Genomic DNA, 19,659 nt, shown 5'->3' with positions numbered 1-19,659 from the left:
TTGATGAAACATGGAAGCCGTGATATCTAACAAGGACGGGAAAGTTCGAGGCTAAGAAGTGGCAGTCCTGTCTTGTTTCTTTACTCGCCCTTGTCAATAAGCGCTGCTTCAATATTCCTCCACGAAGTAAACTGTGCACGCGCTGTGTTGTAAAACAAAGAATTGTTACCAAGTGTAATCCGGAGAAACTGAAACAAATCGTAGAATGAAGAAAGACTGGCGCCGGATTCTCCTTTCAGAAGTTCAGTCTGAGTTAATTCATTGTTAGTGTCGGCGAGCAACGAACGGTGTAACATATCGATGAGAGCCACAGAAAGTGCAAGGATGGATGACTAAGCGCTTGCGTGTGTCCTTTGTTCTCTTCGTGTCGTTGTTGTTGTCGTCGTCGTAGTTGTTGTTGTCCTTAGTACCTGTGGCGCAGAACCAGTGGGGGGTATAAGTCTTGAATCCTGTCCCTTCCTTTTTGTTGAGCCGTTCGTTGCCTTTTTTTCCTCTTCAACTAAACGTCGGCACATTCGTTTGAGACGCAGCGAATTTCGCGTTTCATCGTCTCCTTTAATCTACTCCTACTTGCGCCAGACAACGCGCTGGTTGACGTTGACTGGCATTTGATTCGCCAACACTGGAATGCTGGTCTAAATAATTTGATTTTCGTTTGTTCTCATAGAAGGTGTTTGCTGGAAGTTTTTAGCCCACTCTGGGAAATTCAACATTATTTAGCACAGTGCTAGCTAGAAGATCATGGCAATACTGAAGTATACGATTTCGAAGTAACACCTTATGTGGTGCAAATGTATTTAAAATGTACAAATACGCAACTGACCAGCGGAGCTAACACTACAACTTGATATAACAGCGACTGCTTTCACATTCTGTTATTCACTGTGCGCGCGTTCAGGCTTAGGTCTGAGTAGAAGCTGAGCAGGACTCACTGGAGCAGTTTGGTTGCCGGTCACCGCCGTTGGGGAAGAAGTCGATGTGGCCTATCGGCTCCTTCAGTCCTGCAAATCAGTATAATCAAAACTTGTAGTAAAAAATGCAAAGTTGTGTTTCATGCAGTATGTTTGCTTCGCATAGGCGTTGCTTTTATTGCAAACATGAGACGCCCAGTGGAGTAGGGATATCTTAAGGGGAGACGCTTCTCGAAGCAATGTTTTATCACTTGCACTAGAGGTTTCAAAATTCAGCCAATAATAGAGTTTTCTATGCAGATTTCAAGTATTCCCGCATTTTTTGTGCAGCTGTTATGGTGTTTGAGTTATGCGCTTTACAATGGCAAAATACAGTCATCATTGTGGGAACTTTCTTGTGTACTAAATTTCTATAAAAAGCATTGTGCTGTAGCTTGTTTAGCACCAAGAGCTGATATCTAGCAAAACAGCATGTACAATTACTAGAACTATGCAAAAATATTGCAGCATTTCAACTAATCTTCTCCCTCGATTCCATTAGATATAAGCATGTACTTTTGCAACTACTGATGGAGGATACTGCAACTTCAATTAGGTATCAGCGCTGCTCATACCTTCCAGAGTATGTATGCCACATTGTGTTAGTACAGGACTATTCTAAATGTGTAAGGTTATTTTCCTGTGATTGGGGGAAAAAAATGCTGGAGTGCCCTAATGTTTTTTTTTTTGTCACAGTTGTATTATTTGTACATAATCATTGAATAGATATCGGCATTTAGCGGTCTACAAAGGGCTAAATAGGCTACGGAAGAAATATTTTTTGCGGAAACTTAGTACACAATACAATTGCCGTCAATACAGCTTGCCGTCTTAATACAATACAATGCCCACAAAGTCATTCAATTTTGTCATATTGTAGGACATAACTCAAAAACTATAACGACTACACAGGAACGAATGAGATATTTGAAATCTGCTTATAATGCACTATAAGTGGGGGGATTTTGAAATCTCTAGTACAAATATCAAAAAAAAATTTCTAGGAGCGTTCTAGGAGCGTCTCTCCTTAAGCGCTCCTCACCAAGCCATATAGTAAATTCTGTTTCTAATGTGGAAGTTCTTACGCATCCTCTGGGGAGATTCTTTATATAGGAATTTATGAAATTGGTTGAATAATAGAAATATTTCAGTGCCACGAACCCATGATTTCAGCAGGTGATTGCAACTGGCAAGAGAGGCACTCTCTCCACTTGCCCTTCTAGCCTCCGCAAGAGAAATTACTTCCCTGCGTTCTCCCATTTCAGAGCTCGCCTTCATTTTATTTTAAATGTCAAGCATTTCTTAGCGAACATTTGCCATTATGACAGTATCTATCTAGCCGCCTACGTCTTGATGCTCTCATTGTCGTTTCGTTAACTCGGTGTGTACAACAATGACATAGTAGGACGCGAATGTATGACGAATATAAATGAACGGTCACTACACGAATGCCATGATATGCGTGTCATGTTGTTCATAAAACAGCCGCCTGCTTCTTGGTATGTACCTAAATTGGCATTGTATGAAAAGATTCGACAATGAACATAAAGGATAGGTCATGACATGAATATCATGACATGTATGTCATGTAGCTCATGAAAAATCCACCTACATCTTGGTCTTCTCATGGTCGTTTCGTTAACGCGGTAGGTACCAAAATTGGCATAGTGTGACAGGAATCTGTGATGAACATAAATGATAGGTCTTGATATTATTATCATAACATGCGTGTCACGTAGGTCATGAAACAGCCGCCTGTGTCTTGGTACGTACCAAAATTGGCAGAGTATGACAAGAGTGTACGACAAACGTATCTGATAGGGCTTGCCAATAATTTCATGACATGTGTGTCATGCAGGTCATTAAACAGTCGCCTACATCTTAGTGCTCCCATGGTCGTTTCGTTAACTTCGTAGGCTCCCCATAGGCTGCTTTGCATAACATTGATTCCCACAGGGCATGGGATCTGCCGGTTTTTTTTTATCGCTTTTTGTTATCGCCGCGCGATGCACTCCCACTGACTGTGTTGCGCGCGAGCTGTTGCGTTTGTCTCGTCTCACGCAGCGCATGATTTTTCGCGCGGCGTACGAGAACACCTGACTAGCGGTACAAGTCGGTGCTACGCGAATCCTGAGCAAGGCACAAGCGGATCACAGAGCATGGTCGTGCGCTGGAACACGGTAGAAAATCACAGTTTTTTTGTCTGCGCGCGACTTCACGACGTGGGAACAAGTAGACGAAACGAAGCACATTTCTCTTGCTGCGTTGCAAAGTAAAACAAAAACACGCAGACTTTACGTTTGTCTGTTTTCTTATTTACGTAAACTTTCATTCGTCTACTGAAGGAACAGATTACACATATCACAGATGTTTCCTTGAATAATTCTCTGAATCATGTTCCACTAGGAGCACGTCACCGCAGCGCGATACACGTAGGCGCACTTGTGCGACATGCGTATACTCTCGGCATGGGAGCGCGGCGAACGCGGGTAGAAGAAACGGCGTTAGGTTTGACCTTTCCGCTCTCTCCATGCGGCCTACCGTTGTATTACTTAGCAGGCACAATTGTTAGCATGTATTGTATGCACGGCACTTGTAAGCTTGAAATGGCCAGACCTCGTGAGGGGCCGTTTAATGGGGCACTATAGAGAAAAATGATTTCTTTTTTGTTAGCAAATTATACACCTCCTTGTAATGCCAAGAAATTTGTCCTTAAAATGAGAAATGTTGCAATAACGAAAGACGATACGCGACGCTGCCTCGAAATAAACCTCTCCCAGCTTACATCGCAAGTCAGTCACGTGATCGGGAATAGTGTGCGCCTATGCGTGTGTTCTGCGCATCCGTCGAGGCAGTTATCATACCGGCGACTTGTTGCCAAATTTTACGCGTAAGTGACACGAAAAAAGGCAGTGGGATCGGCTTTTTTCGTTTCCCAAGGCACGACAAGCGGTGAGAAAAGTAGATACAGACAGTGCGCCGTTATATATGGCAGCCGTCAGACGCTTACAGAATCTCTGGGGTTCACTTGCGCTTTTCTGAAAAACTGGAACTACGGGGCTGCTGCTTTGGCAGTGTGTCCTGCTGCTATCATACTGCGTGATTTTATTTAGGAAATGAACGCAGAAGCCAAACTCCGGGAAAAAATGCGGTCACGTGCGCGTTTACGTGATAAAAACACAGCACATGGCACGTAGGCTGCCCTATACTTAATGTATTGTATTAGGTTAGTGTAAACTACATAAAGAGTGGTTTTCTACTGTAGCAAACAAGCATCTAAACCACATGCTGCATCGATTGGTTCCTCATAGGCACCAAAAAAACAATTATTTTGCTTTCCAGGCTCTCTTGATCAGACGGGATGGCGGGATTTTGTGCTGAAGCGAAAGACCTGTGAGCTTGGCCTCACCTGCAGTTCATCAGCCCGAAAAACCAAATGAACTCCCCTGCATTACCGGAAGCCTCAGAATAGGTCGTGGCGCTGCCGCTTAAACCATATTTTTGAACGCGTTATGTCAGTGTAGTTGCCATTACCGCAGCTGCAAAGCGTTATATGAACGGCTGCTTTCCTTGTGTGCTTGAAGCAAGACTGGAACGGCAACGACAAGAAAACCAAATAATTTGTAACATCAAAACAACAGCCGGGCGTTCCACGCAGAGAGAGCTCACCGAAGCCTCCGAAGGGCACCACGCCGTAGATGTCAGTGTGAATGACGTCCACAAAGTCGGCATCCGTCCGTGAGAGCCGCTTCTGTGGAGGCAGGTTCTTGTAGCGTGGCGAGGCGGGGTCCAGGCCTGCGAGGCGCCCAGGACACTGAATGTTCGATGCAGTTGCTTGTACAGAGCATCCTCAGGGGAAAAAAAAGATAGATGCCATGCACCCGTCTGTAGCGCCACGAAGCTACAAAAGAAACTCGTAGAACAAATTGTGGGATTTTACGTGCCAAAACCACGATTTCATTATGAAGCACTCCTTAGTGGGTCCTTGCCGAAATTTGGACCACCTGGGGTTCTTAACGTGCACCGAAATCGAAGTAAACGGGCGTTGTTCTCGCATTTCGTTCCCATAAAAATGGGGCCGCCATGGGCAAAACTCCTATATGTTTTTTGAAAAGGGAGTTTCGTAAAATGAAAAAAAAAACTCGTCCTCGTCGGGGATATGAACCGTTGTCGAATGCCTTTCCGTAGCGGTCGCTCGCAAATTCTAGCCCAAGATGCTCATCCTAAACTTTTACCTCTCGTCATTCCACAGTAATCATTGTCATGGTTTGTGCGATAAGAACTGCATAAAACCGTCTGAATTCGGGATAAAGCTTAGGAAAATCATTTAGAGATAGTGCAATTTCTCACTGAAATTTTATTGCTTTCAATAGAATGCCGCTTGAGCTGCAATGGAATATTATGCAGAATTTCAGCACGAGAAACTGTCAGCCTTATTAGTAATGACATTTAAACTATTCCTGCGTACCAGTGATACGTCCAATTTGGCCGTTGAGATACTTCCCAGCAAAGCCAGCCACATGGGCACCTATGCTGCAGCCAATCAGGTGGAAGCTCTTCCAGCTGGCTCCAGTAGCATTCTGCAGGTGGACAAAAAAGTGGCCGTTATCAGTTCTTAACCGGATAACTAAGCCAACCACAACGAGTGACGCCGAGAAATGCATCCTCTTAGAATACAAGAATATAAAAAATACACGTGCAGCCCACGCCTACTCGCAGTTGACACTGCTAGAAACGTTTCATGCCGAGTGAGGCCAAGTAAGATATCTAGTGACACGCATGGACAAATAGCGATGTAGAGTCGAATACTGAAATTGGTTTAAATGCAATTTCTTGCGTACTAATGTGATCCAGAATACCATTCAATTTTTGGCCCCTAATTTCAATGGCGAACACTCTTAACTGGAGGTAAAACACGTGGTTCTGAAGGAGCATTGAAACCACTAGTGTGTGGACGTGCTTCCTTTAGTGACCAAAGGCTTGCCTTTGGCCCCGCTTTGTGCCATTAAGTCAACGCGCCATTCTCATAGCTCGGCCCATCGCAAGAAATAACTTTTTTTTACCAAAAATGTTCCTGCTGAACTTTCTCTATGACACGGGCTTCAACATCGTTTCTAGGACATATGTGTTGTAAAGACTGCGAAATGCGTTTGCGCGAGGACGTTTTGTGCGGACAGATAAAACATACGCTTGGCGCGTCTATAATTCACATCCGCGTATTGGATAAAGTTTGTGTTGCAGCTCATTGTAGTACGGTGCAGTCACCTACAATTCAGCTTTATCTGTATCTCCCCTTGTGGCTGTGATGAGTAGCACGCTAGAGACATACTCTCCGAACCAAGCTCACATCCATTCTCATTAAGTTTTCCTCTGTTCTTTTGTTGTCCAAGATGTGTTCGTAAGAGCAGCTGGAAGTCAATTGCGACGTCCGACATACTGACGAAATAGCACAAAACCACAATCAGGGGCCAGTAATTGAGGTGATCACGCTAAATTGACCCAGTCAGGAAAGACGACAGGATGTGCGCATGGGACAGCAGGCGGGACGCACAAGCACTACATTTCCTTTACGGCTTGCTCGCTTGATCTCTATAACAAGGAACATAGATAGCAGGCCGCCATATTGGGCGAGACAGGGCCAGGAAGGCTCATGACAATTTACCCCTGTTATTGGAATTCAGAAGCAAGTGCTAAAAACAATTAATCAGGGTTCAGGCGCGTCCATAGTTTTCATTTACGTTCTGGTCAAGGCACTCTGGAGCCACCACAGTTGCTGGTCATTTGCATGCTCCCGTGTTTTCAGACCAAAGTACAGCTTCGAGAATAGAAGCCGTGAACAACTACAGTTCACACTCATTGAAACAAAATCGCTTTATTCTAGGCATTTAATTTATTGGCCCGCTTTCGGGGTTCCGACCATGCGGGATCTATTTCGAACTGTTACTACTGTAAATGCAGTACCACTAGGCACCGCGTTATACCCCAACGAAGCGGTAAATCTTACCGCAACCTCTCGATCTACTACACAAACTGACTCATTTTGTTTCTGTTGCAATTTGCTCCGTGATAATTTCTGCATCTTCAGAAGAACCTGTAGGAGTGAAGGGCACTGCAAAAGGCACCCCACAACGCGGGGCAAGCTCCTAGAACTCATCGCGTAATGACAACTGACCGGCAAGGCAGGTTTTCACGAACATCCACAAAAATTCTAAACTTTCGTTTCGTTATTATTTAGGGTTGCTTCATTTGAACATAAGCTTCCCGAGCTTCTGGACCTTCAGAGTGTACATCCCGCATCATTATAGCTCTCTTATAGCCCCTCTGCTTTCAACAAATACAGTTTACAACGAAGTTAATTTACTCCCCAGATGCCGATCACATCGCCATGACGATGGTTTACTGTACATTGCGCCATTAAGTTAAAGTACCTAGGTATTCCTTCACGTAGCTTTCGTGTATGTTATTAGCTATCAACTTATTGTCTCACCCTCGTGCTAGTGATGAGGAACATTTTTCGGTTTTCACGCGAACCATCGCCTTGAGCACAAGTTTCACTTTTCAGTAATTATACAGCAGAAATTTTACTTACGGTTGTTTGTCTAATTTATGAACTCAGAACTTCAACATTTCCCGAGCTACATGCTCATAAAGTGCATTTTCTTAAACATCTAGCTTATACCTACCCCCTGAGGGAATTACACAAATACTGAGAAACGAACACTGTTCTCTCCCATCCTGTTCGCGCAAGAAAAACGGGGCACCAGATGCATGTAGAATTTGTGTGACTATGTGCATCAATATTCCAGTCTAATCTTTGTCTTCTATTGTTCCCTTTCGTTACTTTTTCTACTTTTGCACGGTTTCTCCTTAACGTACAAGTAACACGCGTCTTAGTGTTCATGTGCACTTTGAAGGTCTATTGGCCTGTATACTGTGCAAAGTATGCAGCTGACATTACTGTGTTTTTCTCTATTACGGCTTTTCTTAGCGGTGAACACTTTCAAAAGTGTATTACGTTGCTTTAGGAATGATGCTGTTTTCCACACATATTCTTGAGTGAACAATAGCGCAGAGCCTGCATAAAGTGGTTGCTTCATGTCCTACCAGCTCTTTTCATACTGACAGGAAATAAAAGGGATTGATCCATTCATTTATGCATTTTTCGGGTGTTTTTCTTTCAGAGAGAAACTCTCCTTGCCTACAACGTATATTAGGAACGACACCAAACAAAAATAATATAGCGGCTGTTCTTACAATGTTACAACGTTCACATTCAACACAGGACACTGAGATGGTGAGTGGCTACGCACGTGTTCTCGCTTCCTGTGCGTCGTTTATTGTTTTAATGCCCTTGGACATTGCGATGGGGCTTACCAGGAAAGCCGAGTCTTGTCCTCTTGCCAGCACTAAGCGCTATAGGTGATGTCCAAATCCACGACTCAGTGACGGTTCCCTTTGAACAACAGAAGCGCATCACGTAGGCTTTTATTTTTCTAATTGTAAGTGCCGGAAGCAGTTGCAGTGCGGGAAACACCTCAGGGCTGCCATATTTGAGACATCATCGATTGAAAACAAAGACTTTAAAGAATGCTCAGGCACCACCTAGGCCGGACCGCGTAAACAAGAACGGCTACGTGCGAGCGACTACATGTCTGCTAACTAGAAGCCGAGTGGTACACGTTGAAGGTACATCGAGAAATAGAGCAAGAAACAGGATACACTAAAGGACAGCGCTTCGTTCGTTTAATTCTGTCCATCCTGCTTCTTGCGCTGTTTATCAATCTGACTATGACGCGTACAAGACCAATCGAAACCAAACGGAACGCAGTGCTTCTATTTCACTGTATTTAACAACGGCGGTGGAGAAGGGGTGTCGTACAAAGGCATAAAACAGGGCTCCCACATGAAATGTGAGCCTAGATCGCAATGTCTGTAGTAGAGATTCCTTTCTGGGGATATTAGCGCACGTAGGCTCTTAAAATGTCCCTCAACGGATCTTATCGAAAATTTATTTTACCCTATAAATTTGTGAACTGTCGTCGAGGAAGCGTGATCCAACAAGAATTATGAAGTCGTTCAGTAATCGCAAATTGAAGGACACTAATAGTAGCGCAGATTGAACCAAATCAAAGGCTCTGAGGTAATGCTGCAAAGGGGGGAGGTAGGCACCCTCTCCAAATTTACAAAGGGGGTGGTTGCACCTGTAGTCAAATTTCAGTAGCTAAAATAGACCATCGTAGACCATCGGAGCCTACGACAATGCAGAAAAGGCATTGTTACGAGATATTCTAGAGAACGAAAGCATAGACGACGATTCCCTGGAGCTGTTGTGATATAGAGACAACAGAGTACAAACTGTACGGGATATGAGAAATTGTCAGAAAGTGCTGCAAATTTACCAAGTGCTCAAGCAAGGATGTCCTCTGTCTCTATTGTTGCTCATGCTTTGTGCTAAGTGCATAGAAAAAGGACTGTCAAACAGTGAATGAGGGTTTCATTTATATCTTACCACAGAATAATCAGCACTCGTGTGAACTAATGTCCTCAGTTGATGAGCGTCTATGGTAATGTGCAAATCTGAAGAAATTTTGTGTTCACTTATCTTATTCGTTCGTTTCTGTTCGTCGCGGCTGCTCGGTAAACTTGACAGAGAATCTTGCCTTTTTCGAACGTCAGCCGCCTCGCCTCTACAGGTCACTCGCTTCAGTTTTTCTGACGTGAGCTCAGAGAGCGACGCCTTAGTGAAAGCGAGGATGGCCGCGGACTCGGTGATCGGCTGCGTGTAGACGTTCGTGATCGTGGCTGGTGTCGATATCTAGCAACCGGGTCCTGTTGTTTGCTCAAGTAGTCCTGAATTTCAATGAGTTTTCACCATTACGAGGGCAAGGCGCATTCATCGTAAAACCGCGAAGACCTGCTCTGTGATATGGGCACATTCTGTATGGGTGTGTAGCCTGTCTGCAGTATTAGCAGAGTGGCGTCCGGTCTGGTACACGCCACACGTCACTTTTTCGTGGCCCCAGCTCTGCTAGAAGGGGTCCAGTACGCAGAGCCGGCTGGCGGCTGTTAAGGGTCGCGAATGGAGCAATATGCCCAGTCGGTTGGCATAACACATCAGCGTACGTCGGCACGCGACGTACCGGTGGTGGTCGTTCAAGGTTCAAGGCGGTGCCTCAAGTCTTGGTTGCAGAATGGCGTGCCGAACTTCATCTCGAATGAGGGCGGCCACAGTGTAAGTTGTCGGAGTGGCTTCCGGTAGCTGCAGCTTTCAAAACTCCTCCTTTATGATTGATCGTACCAGTTCCCATAGCGCTTCCGTGTTACTACCTGGGCGTGCTGACAGGAGGTCGGCTGGTGCGCTGGTGACATCACGAATGTAGTGCTAGACGCGCTGCTGCAGCACCTTGTCTATGACTGTCGCTTCGGTGCGAAAGTCAGCAACACTTTGTAGGGGGCTGTGGAGGAGTCCTGCAAACAGTTCCTGCTTAACGCCACGACTCAGATGGCGTAATTTCTTCTCTTCGGTCATGTTTGAATCAGCGCGCTTGAAGAGGCGGGGCATGTCGTCGATATGCATGCCAACACTCTCGTTAGAGCGCTCGTTTTTGGTTTGTAGAGCATGCTGTGCCTTCTCTCGCCGTTGGAGGCTGGCACACGTGGCAACAACTGTCGCGGAAATTGTTCCCATTAAGATAGCGCCGCTTCATGATTAATGTACCATGTCCTCGCTGACTCGTGAACGCTCAGTTTTTGTTGACGCGGCGGCATTCGCAGGAATCAAAGCTTTCGTAGTGATGGTCGTGGACGGCCGCGGATCCACAAGACATGCAGCCACGGTAATTGCAAACAAGGCTTGACAGTCCGAACAGGTTGCGATCACTGTTGCGCTCACCGACGGCAATCTTCCTCCCATCTACAGCGACGCCATAGCTGCTGTCAGAGCTTTTCAAGAGCGCATGGTGTGCGCACACGCTCTCAGAATTATCACAAAGGAAGAGATTAAGAACCACATCATATACTGGTTCCCGGCACACTTAGGACCAAAGGACCCACCCTAACAAGGCGGCACACGAGTCTGCGCGCGCGCTTACAGACCGCGTGGCTTCACCAGACCACTAGGAAAACAAGGACGCCCCCACTATATACAATGAAATCATTAAACACTAGTACCTACAACGTAGAGAGCATAGCCCGCCACACCGAACGCTCACTCGAGCTCAACCGGTTACACTCAGAATGCTACAAACAGGCACATACCCCACGCAAAAGTCACTACACCACTACATGCCTGAGATCTACGACAAGCCTTATTGCACTAATTGCAATGCATCCCTTAATGCCTATCATTTACTCTAGCCATGCTCGCACGCTCACATGAACTCAGAATCGGACAAGTGCAAGTTTAAAGAAGTAATCCGGAGCTCAAAGGAGCGAAGAACTCGCTCCTTTGGGCCATGAGAGCCCCAAAGCTCTCGTGACCTGCAGGACCTTGAATACAGTTGATTACCTTCCTTCGTTCCTTCTAACGCAAAGTACACGTTGCGAAGCTCCTGTGCCTCGTGCCAGCCGTTAAATCTGCTACTCGCTCGAAGTGCTCTAACTTGACTTCCACATCTAACGTATCGCTGTGGAAGGACACGTGCGTGCGTGGTGAGTACATGATGAGCTGACACAATACCACGGGGCTGTTCTTGGTTGCACCGTCGCTGGTAACTGTTGCCTGCACTGCTGCAACAACACGAAGTGGTCCGAACTCGGGTGGGTCTCCTCGGATGCGGCGGCTTGTGTGCTGGTGTACTAGAGTCAGTTCTCTGGGTTCCAATCGCTGAGGGTCGGGGCTCCGCTCTCACACGGGGACTTCAAATCATACCCCGCTCCTCCACCAGAAATGAAGCCTTCTGCAATGAAGCACACTGAACAAACGGCTATTTTTGGGACTATGCGCTTATTACGAGCTCAAAAATTGCTGAACTTCTAACGAGATTTACTAGAGAAGACGCACCCTTCATGTGACATACTCAACAAGAGGTTGCATTCAATGCATAAGAGTAATGATCGCAAGCCCCACCAATCTTCGTCCATTTCGAAGAGGCAGCGGACAAAGAAGTCCATACAAATCCAAGCAATCTCGGTTTCCATGCGGTTCTAGTTCAGTGACAAAATGATAAAGAAGTCAAAGTGTATGCTAGCTGCACTGTCTCGAAAGCTCAACCAAATTATTCTGCGACAGAAAAGGAGTGTTTGGCTGTCATATGGGATATCAGCAATTTCCGACCATACCTTTATGGCGAGCTGTTCCATGCAGTCAGCGATAACCATTCTGTTTGCTGACTGGTAAGCCTAAAGGGCCCATCTGGACGACTTGCGAGGCGGATCCTCAGGCTCTAAAAATACGACGTTACTGTTGTATATAGGTCTGGGAGAAAACATAACAATGCTGACTGCTAGTCGCGCTCACCAGTGGAAATTTCTCGTCCCTTACAGCGATGACAGCTTCGGAAATCGCACAGCATTACCGGCCAGACACAGAATTGCTCCAACTCATCAAGAACCTCGAACGATACGACGTCCAAGTCCCGCGTATGATTATGAGAGGGTTATCGTGATCTTGCCTCTTAGATAATGCACTCTACAAGGGAAACCTTGAACGCAACAAGGAAAAATTCTTGCTCGTCGAAGTGTGAACCATGCTACCGGAAGTTATGGAACCTTGCCATGATGAATCATCGTTGGGTCCCTAAGGTGTCAGCCGGACGTTCGCCAAAAATCGTCTCAGATACTTCTGCCCTAATTTTTTGGCGTTGGTGCAGCATTACGTGAAGACTTGTTGCGAATGTCAAAGGTGCAAAAGACCACCCGTAAAACCGGCCGGCCTTCTCCAACCCATAGACCTCGCGAAGACTCCATTTCAGCAAGTTGGAATGGATCTTCTAGGGCCGTTCCCAACAACGCCATCACGGAAGGGGTTGATCATAGAGGCGACGGACTATTTATCACGGTATGCTGAAAATGACTGCCTTGAGCGAGGAACGGCAGTTGAAGTTGCCAATTTCTGCGTTTCTAACATAGTACTGCGACATTGTGAACCAATGGTCGTGGTTACCGATCGAGGAGCGGCCTTCACAGCTGATTTGATGAAGTGTTTGATGAAGATGGCTCACACCAGTCACAGGAAAAGCACTACATACGATCCCAAAACAAACGGCCTGACGTAACGTCTAAACCGAATCCTGGCCGACATGCTGTCCATGTATCGCGTCCTCAAACCTAAGACATGGGACGCAATCTTGCCTTACGCCACTTTCGCCTATAGCACGGCTGTACAGGAGACAACACAAGTCGCACAATTTCAGCTTGTCTATGGCCGCATAGTTACAATCACATTGGATGCTATGTTGCCAGTGGATGATAAAAACAACACCCGTACAACGTCGACAACCTCCTACAACGAGATGAAGAAGCCGAGCAGTTGGCAGGGCTCCGTGTACGCCAGCAACCACGTAGGGACGCAAACTAATAAAATCTGCGCTGCAGAGAAGTTCAGTACCACCCAGGCGATAAAGTGTGGATATGGACACCAGTGCATCATTGCGGACTATGTGAAAAAGTCCTTCGCCGATACGTTCGACCTTAGGAAGTTATTCGCCGAGTAGGTAACCTGAATTACGAAGTCATCCCTCATGAACAAGAGCGATCAAAGCGGTACAACTTTCCGGAGGTCACTGACGTATTCCGCATGAAGTCTTACTACAGCAGGCAATGAAAGCTCTTCTATATATCAATTTGTTTCACAAGCATCGGGACGATGCGTTTTCGGAGGGGGACTAATGCCGCAGAGAGCGCTCCGCATGCCTGTTATAAAAACTCTCGTGAGACACCCTTCCAATTGCTTCATTGCTAAAGCCCCTAGGCATTAATCATAGCATCGCCATTACAAGAGCGTCAGCAAAGCCTCGCGCTTGGCGATACAGCACGTCTTCTTCCACGCGCACAATGCAGCACACCGGAGTCTCCCGTCCAATGAGAAGTCCCGGCGTGGCTCCTGCCCTTCGGGGGCGCGTGAAAGTGTGTTCGGTGTCGAGATGCGGTCAACTGTTGAATAGGCTCCTGTTAACTCGTCTTGTAGATAGTGTGAATGTTTTACTATTGAGTACCCGGGCACAAGTTCGCCCACAGTAAACCGGTTTGTTTAGTGCACTTCATTAAAGAGTGCTACATTATGGCCGGTATCCGTTACAGCTATAGGTAGCCGTACAAGGTAGATAGATAAATTTTAAGGAAGAGAAAAAAGGGTGGGGGGAGATGCAGACAAAAATGCTAGAATGAAAGCCAATTATCGCAGGCTAGGAGACTTTGTCGCCACGTCGTTTCAAAGGCGATGCCAACAAATCATCATCGTTATCATTATCATAAACATAACATGGCTGGAGTGATCGCGCCTTTGTAACCTGCTATGGTTATGTGCGGCGACTGCATTTCGGTCCGAGATTTATTTTGCCTACGATTAGGAGTGCATAGCATGTTCGCGTCAGCCGCAATCACTTCAAGATATGCACAACATTTCTCTGCCTACACACTTGTTTACATCAAAGGTTATGATGAAAAAGAAAGGGTACGACAATGAGAAAGGAGAAGTTGCTCTCAAGACTACTACCCAAATGCTAGGAAAGAATCGTTTGGAGCCTACTTATGACAATAAGTAAGTTTTGTAGTGATTTTTGTTAGTATGGCATGTGGTTACAGCACTCCAAAATTATTTTCCATGATCAGTCATTGGCCAGCGCTCATCTAAAAAGCCGACGTCATCTCAAGGGTGACGACTGCGCCGCACTGCGCCTCTCAGCTTGCGACAGAAATCGAACTGTACCACCTGATGGAGGAAAGTCCTACAGAGGTGCGCGTCGAAGGGAGAATTTGGATGTGGACAATTTGGCTATCGACGACTGATTGTCGCTATGTCACATGCTTCGCTTCACTGGACTCAGAGGGTCATTACCATATTTTACTGCTGCCTATGGATATTTGCCCATATCAGCTGTGGTAACGTTGATATTTTCCGAATGTTGTTACGACATGCTTCGGGCAGCTCTTCACAAAACGAATACATTATTCGTGATGTTGAAATGGATGAAACGCCTCTAAAGTACTTGTTAACTGGGATTTCAGTGAGTGGGTACAGTGAGTTTGGTGCAAAAACCTGTGCTTTATATGTATACTGGGCTTTAAATGTCTGTAATCTTTCTTGCTAGGTCTTTTGTGATGACATAGACATTTTCTCCCTAAGTGCGCACTTCGTAACAGTATGGAGCAATGACGAATTGGATTTTTTTATTCCAGGTACCATATAGACTCGTTGAAGGGATGTATCCGTGTGAGGGTAGTACTCTGAACTTGGCAGCCTCAAATTTGGGAAAAAATTTCTATAGAAGAAGCAATCGCATTTGGTGCCCCGATTCCGCGCGCACGCATCGCTAAATGTTCGCGCGCTGCGTAATTCCACTTGCCGCTGCTAGATTGCGCGACAAGCGTGGTGACCGCTGATGCAATGGTACATCCGCGGATCCGCGATGTGCTCAAGCCGCCGGCTGCTGCCATGCCATTTTGACAAGAAGGTTGGCTCCCGTGCAAGGGCCGCCACTCGTCAGAATTGTGGTAAGAAAGTGTGGCCTTCACGCGAGTCTACACGGTATTTTTATAGGGCGGGAAAAAGGACAGTAACCGCAATCGGCCATCGCCACTGTCTATAGCGCTACCGCACACTGCCTACGTCAGCAAATGCAGTGGTTATACACTATCAGCAACACAGACTCACTCACATCGTCTCTATTAACAGCAGCAACATAACCACGTGACATCTCCGCCGTCCCCTGCTTTGCTCGCATCAGAGGCGAGCAGCCACGTAGCGTTTGCGTTTTGACCGCCTCCACCATTCTATTTATTTCTCTTTCTCCCTTTCCCGCTAAGTTCTTTATTTTCGGTGGCAGTTTTACTTGATGTGTGTTGCAACGTTTACTACCGAAATTGCTAGATGAAACTCGGCGGATATGGTCTTTCCCATAGGGTGCGAATGGTCGTTACCGAATGGACTTGTCTAATGTTCGCGCTTGTGGCTTCAGATATTGTTGTAACTTTGTTTGTTACGCTTCCTTTATCGGCCTGAGTTTCGTAAATATTGTATCTTTCCAAACGCAGAAGCCATTAACAGTCTACGCACACGCATAATCATACTGAATTTTGTAGCATTTAAACCTAATATTTTGATGAAAATGATCGGCTCGCAAAGCAACAAAACCGAGTATAGGCAGAAGGATGAAGTTTAGGCGAAAACTGTCTGGCACTCATTGACATGCTGGCTGAACCACTGTGCTTTAAACTAAATAGCACCATAGCCTCGTCTGGTAATTTTTTGACGACACTGTTGTATTACACCGTAACCCCTGAATTTCCCACGCTTGCTGCAGCGGCCTATTTGTCGACTGCCATTGGGTCTGTAACAAAAGGAGAGAGCTGTGACGTTGTCTCTACTGGTAGGGAGAATAATCGGTCAGAAGAGAGCGAGCAGTATTGTTTGAATTCTCCGCGATTGTCCCTGCAGAAATATGTATTTTATTTGGGAGCACATAAGGCGCTTCATAGCAGCGTAGCAAAAACCCGAACACAATAGCATAAAGCTTTTTAGAAGAAGTACTAAATGTAAATGTGGCGTGCTGACAATGGGCATGGTACGCTTTTCCCTTCAAACTTACGTGAAATTGTTAGTCTATAACTCTGTCTATTTTTGCCACACCTAAACTATTGTCACAATGTCTGGGGCAATACTACAGGGCCAAACTATACTAAACTTTCTCTACTACACGAAAAGGCTGCACGTGACGTTTCTTTCCTTTTATCTTGCGTTTTGCCATCAATGGGCACTGCATGATCGATGCGTCGCTTAAGTATGTTGAATTTTTCTTGCTAGCTTTTTTTTCGCATGACTTAGCTAATGTTTCCCTTGCTGTGTGAAGGGTAGCGCTATTTTATTGTATGAACACCTTGGTTTGAATTGACTGAGTGCTCATCATCCGCAAAATTGCCTAAGTATGCATCGGCAAAGTAGAAGCGCCACAGTTATTGACGACAGCGAATTCCGGCCGCTTCGGCCGCATTGTGCGTTGGAGGCACGTTAAAGATCGTGTAGTGGTCGAAATAATTCTGGAGTCCCCCACTACAGCGTACCTCTGAATCAAATCATGGTTTAGGCACAGAACACCAGAATTGAACGAAATTATTCTGGTTACCTTTCAAACGTAAAGGATTTGAATGAGTAACTCAGCCTGTGACGCACACTTCGAACCCTCTTTAAGAAACTTGAAGTTTGTCCAGTAAACTTAATATTCAATCAATTACTCTTGCAACGTCACCTTGCGGGAATGCAAAGCGAGCAAGTACGTTTAATAAACACCAATCCAACTTATTAAAAAGCGTGAAAAAAATACAACATTCGTCATAATGCGACATGATTGATACCACGCACAAGCACAAATTATGGAACACAAGCACTTTCCTACTCATTACCGTTCATGTTAAATTCACTTGGTTTCTAACCAGTTACATCGTTCTTTCTGCTTCTGCAACAATGATGATCGTTTTTGTATTACACAGTTTGAATTGCACTTGTTCACAGCGTATATTTAGATTCCTCTGTTGCTATTGCATAATGCCACCCAACAATGTCAGATTGCTGTTGCTAATACTGGTTTTCCTTAATTTTGTAAACAAATTTTCAAAGGGCGCCCCACCCTTGTCAAGCTGAATTGGTCTTGTCTTTTTGTCTGTGCTGCCTACATTATGTAAGGATGCGAAATTAATTTGATTTAATTTGATCTGACTTGGTAGTTATTTGCATGGATTTGTGTAACTTACGTACTTGGGGCCATGAAGGCCCTGTTCTTTTTTCTCTGTCTCAAAATTTCTAAATACTTATGGTATTATAAATATCACAAGGCAATTAGGCTCAGCAGACACTAGTAAGCGTCACAGGCTATGACATTTATAGGAGAATATGTTCTAGATAAGCATTACATTTGATATCGACAATGTCGATGAAGCCAGAAGGACGAAGTTCAGAGAAATAGAGTTACATAACTTCTGCGGTTTTACATGCCAAAGCTACAATATCATAATGAGGCAAGCCATAATGGGGGACTCCAGAGTAAGTGTGACCACCTGCGGCTCTTTAATGTGCACCCAACGCAGGATACATGGGCGTTTTCTCACTATGGATCCCTGAAAATATGGCCGCTGGCATCGGCTTTTGATGCCCGCCGTCGAGCTAGCAGCGCGACGCCAACGTCACAACGCTACCACAGTGAGTGTTTAGAAAATTCCATGTTCTCTCCATGATTTGAATTCTGGCTGTTGAATGTACCACCGCACTTTCCGCGCCCGCGAAGACTAGCGCCGAAATTCCCTGTAGTAATTTCCAGAGTTAACTCTGTGCCCAAAATATGGCCTCTCCGCGTGGGGCGCCCTGCGTTATCTTGGAGGCCAGGAAAAAGAACGAACAAGTGCGCGCACGCACAGTTCCTTGTAATTTCATTAGTCAGCGTGCTACAACAGCGCGTCACGATTAGTAAGCAACTCTTTGCAACTCCCTCGAACACAATCGTCACCGCGTCAACTGCGCGTCGAGCTCGTTTATTTACCAGGGCTAATTCTAGTTAAAGGCGTAGAAGTGAGTAATTGGTCTCACCATAGGGGAAGGAAAAATATAGGAGGGAGCATTACGTCACGCAGCCAGCCGTGGGAATCTAGCGCTCCGCGAAGACACAGTGGTGGTCCAACACGTGACCTTTTGCGTCGAGATCACGGAGCAAGGAACGAGATTTGCTGAGACGCTGCGTTGCCAATAGCTATGCCAGTAGTTTTTATTCGGTGCGCGTTTGTTCTGCCTGCAGAGCGGGAACACTGTTGCACCGCAAGGTTTCGCTTAAATGGCGTTGGGGTATGCCTATCTTTTTCCTTCCTCCATGCGTCTAACGCACACGCGTCATCTGGCCAAGGCGCGCACGTGAATCGAAGTACACTATACCTGAACGACGCGAATGAAGGCGGCCAGCTGCTGTCCCACTTCAGGAACCACTTGATTAACTACGCGGCCATACAGGTCTTGCGACTTGCGGCCCCAGTCCACCATGATGATGTTGTACTCGCCACGAACAAGGAAGCGGTCCTTCAGTTCCTGCGCAGTGGCGGAGTCGACATTTGTGCAAGTGGTGAACTGCTATAGATGCGTGGTTGAAAAAAAAGCGCAAGTTTTCAAGGAGGCACATCGGAAAATAAACACATATGAGTGCTGAATAACCATGGCCTAATATTTGAAACAGCGCAAACGCGGGGAAAAAATGGGAGAACAGAGGACACGGACGTTGCGTGTCGTTCTGCTCCCCTAATTTTTTTAACGCGTTGTTGCACTGCTTGCCATATTACGTCCTGAAACACACGCGCGCGTGCACACACACACACACACACACACACACACACACACACACACACACACACACACACACACACACACACACAAACGCGCGCGCGCGCGCACGCACGCACGCACGCTCACACATGGTGTGGCGCTGCTAAGCAAGAGGTTGAGGGAGCGAACTCCAGCCGCTGCGGCCGCATTTCGATGGAGTTCAAATGTTAAAACAACCATGACTCGTACATTGGG

At 45.9% G+C, this 19,659-nt stretch overlaps 1 protein-coding gene across 1 annotated transcript in view; it reads right to left on the bottom strand.

The window, feature by feature from the left end:
• Nucleotides 1-900: 900 nt before the first annotated feature.
• The window catches only part of LOC139050186 (pancreatic triacylglycerol lipase-like), a 44,205-nt gene continuing 25,446 nt past the window's right edge, over nucleotides 901-19,659 (bottom strand). Inside the window, exons 3-6 of the mRNA XM_070526393.1 lie at nucleotides 19,024-19,173; nucleotides 5,419-5,530; nucleotides 4,620-4,745; nucleotides 901-1,001 (exon numbers count right to left, since the gene is read on the bottom strand). Coding sequence (XP_070382494.1) covers nucleotides 901-1,001; nucleotides 4,620-4,745; nucleotides 5,419-5,530; nucleotides 19,024-19,173 — 489 coding nt within the window. The remainder of the gene's footprint in view (nucleotides 1,002-4,619; nucleotides 4,746-5,418; nucleotides 5,531-19,023; nucleotides 19,174-19,659) is intronic.

The sequence above is a fragment of the Dermacentor albipictus genome, chromosome 9 (assembly GCF_038994185.2).
Source record: "Dermacentor albipictus isolate Rhodes 1998 colony chromosome 9, USDA_Dalb.pri_finalv2, whole genome shotgun sequence".
Classification (NCBI taxonomy): Eukaryota; Metazoa; Arthropoda; class Arachnida; order Ixodida; family Ixodidae; genus Dermacentor; species Dermacentor albipictus.
This window is presented reverse-complemented; position numbering and strand designations above follow the sequence as displayed.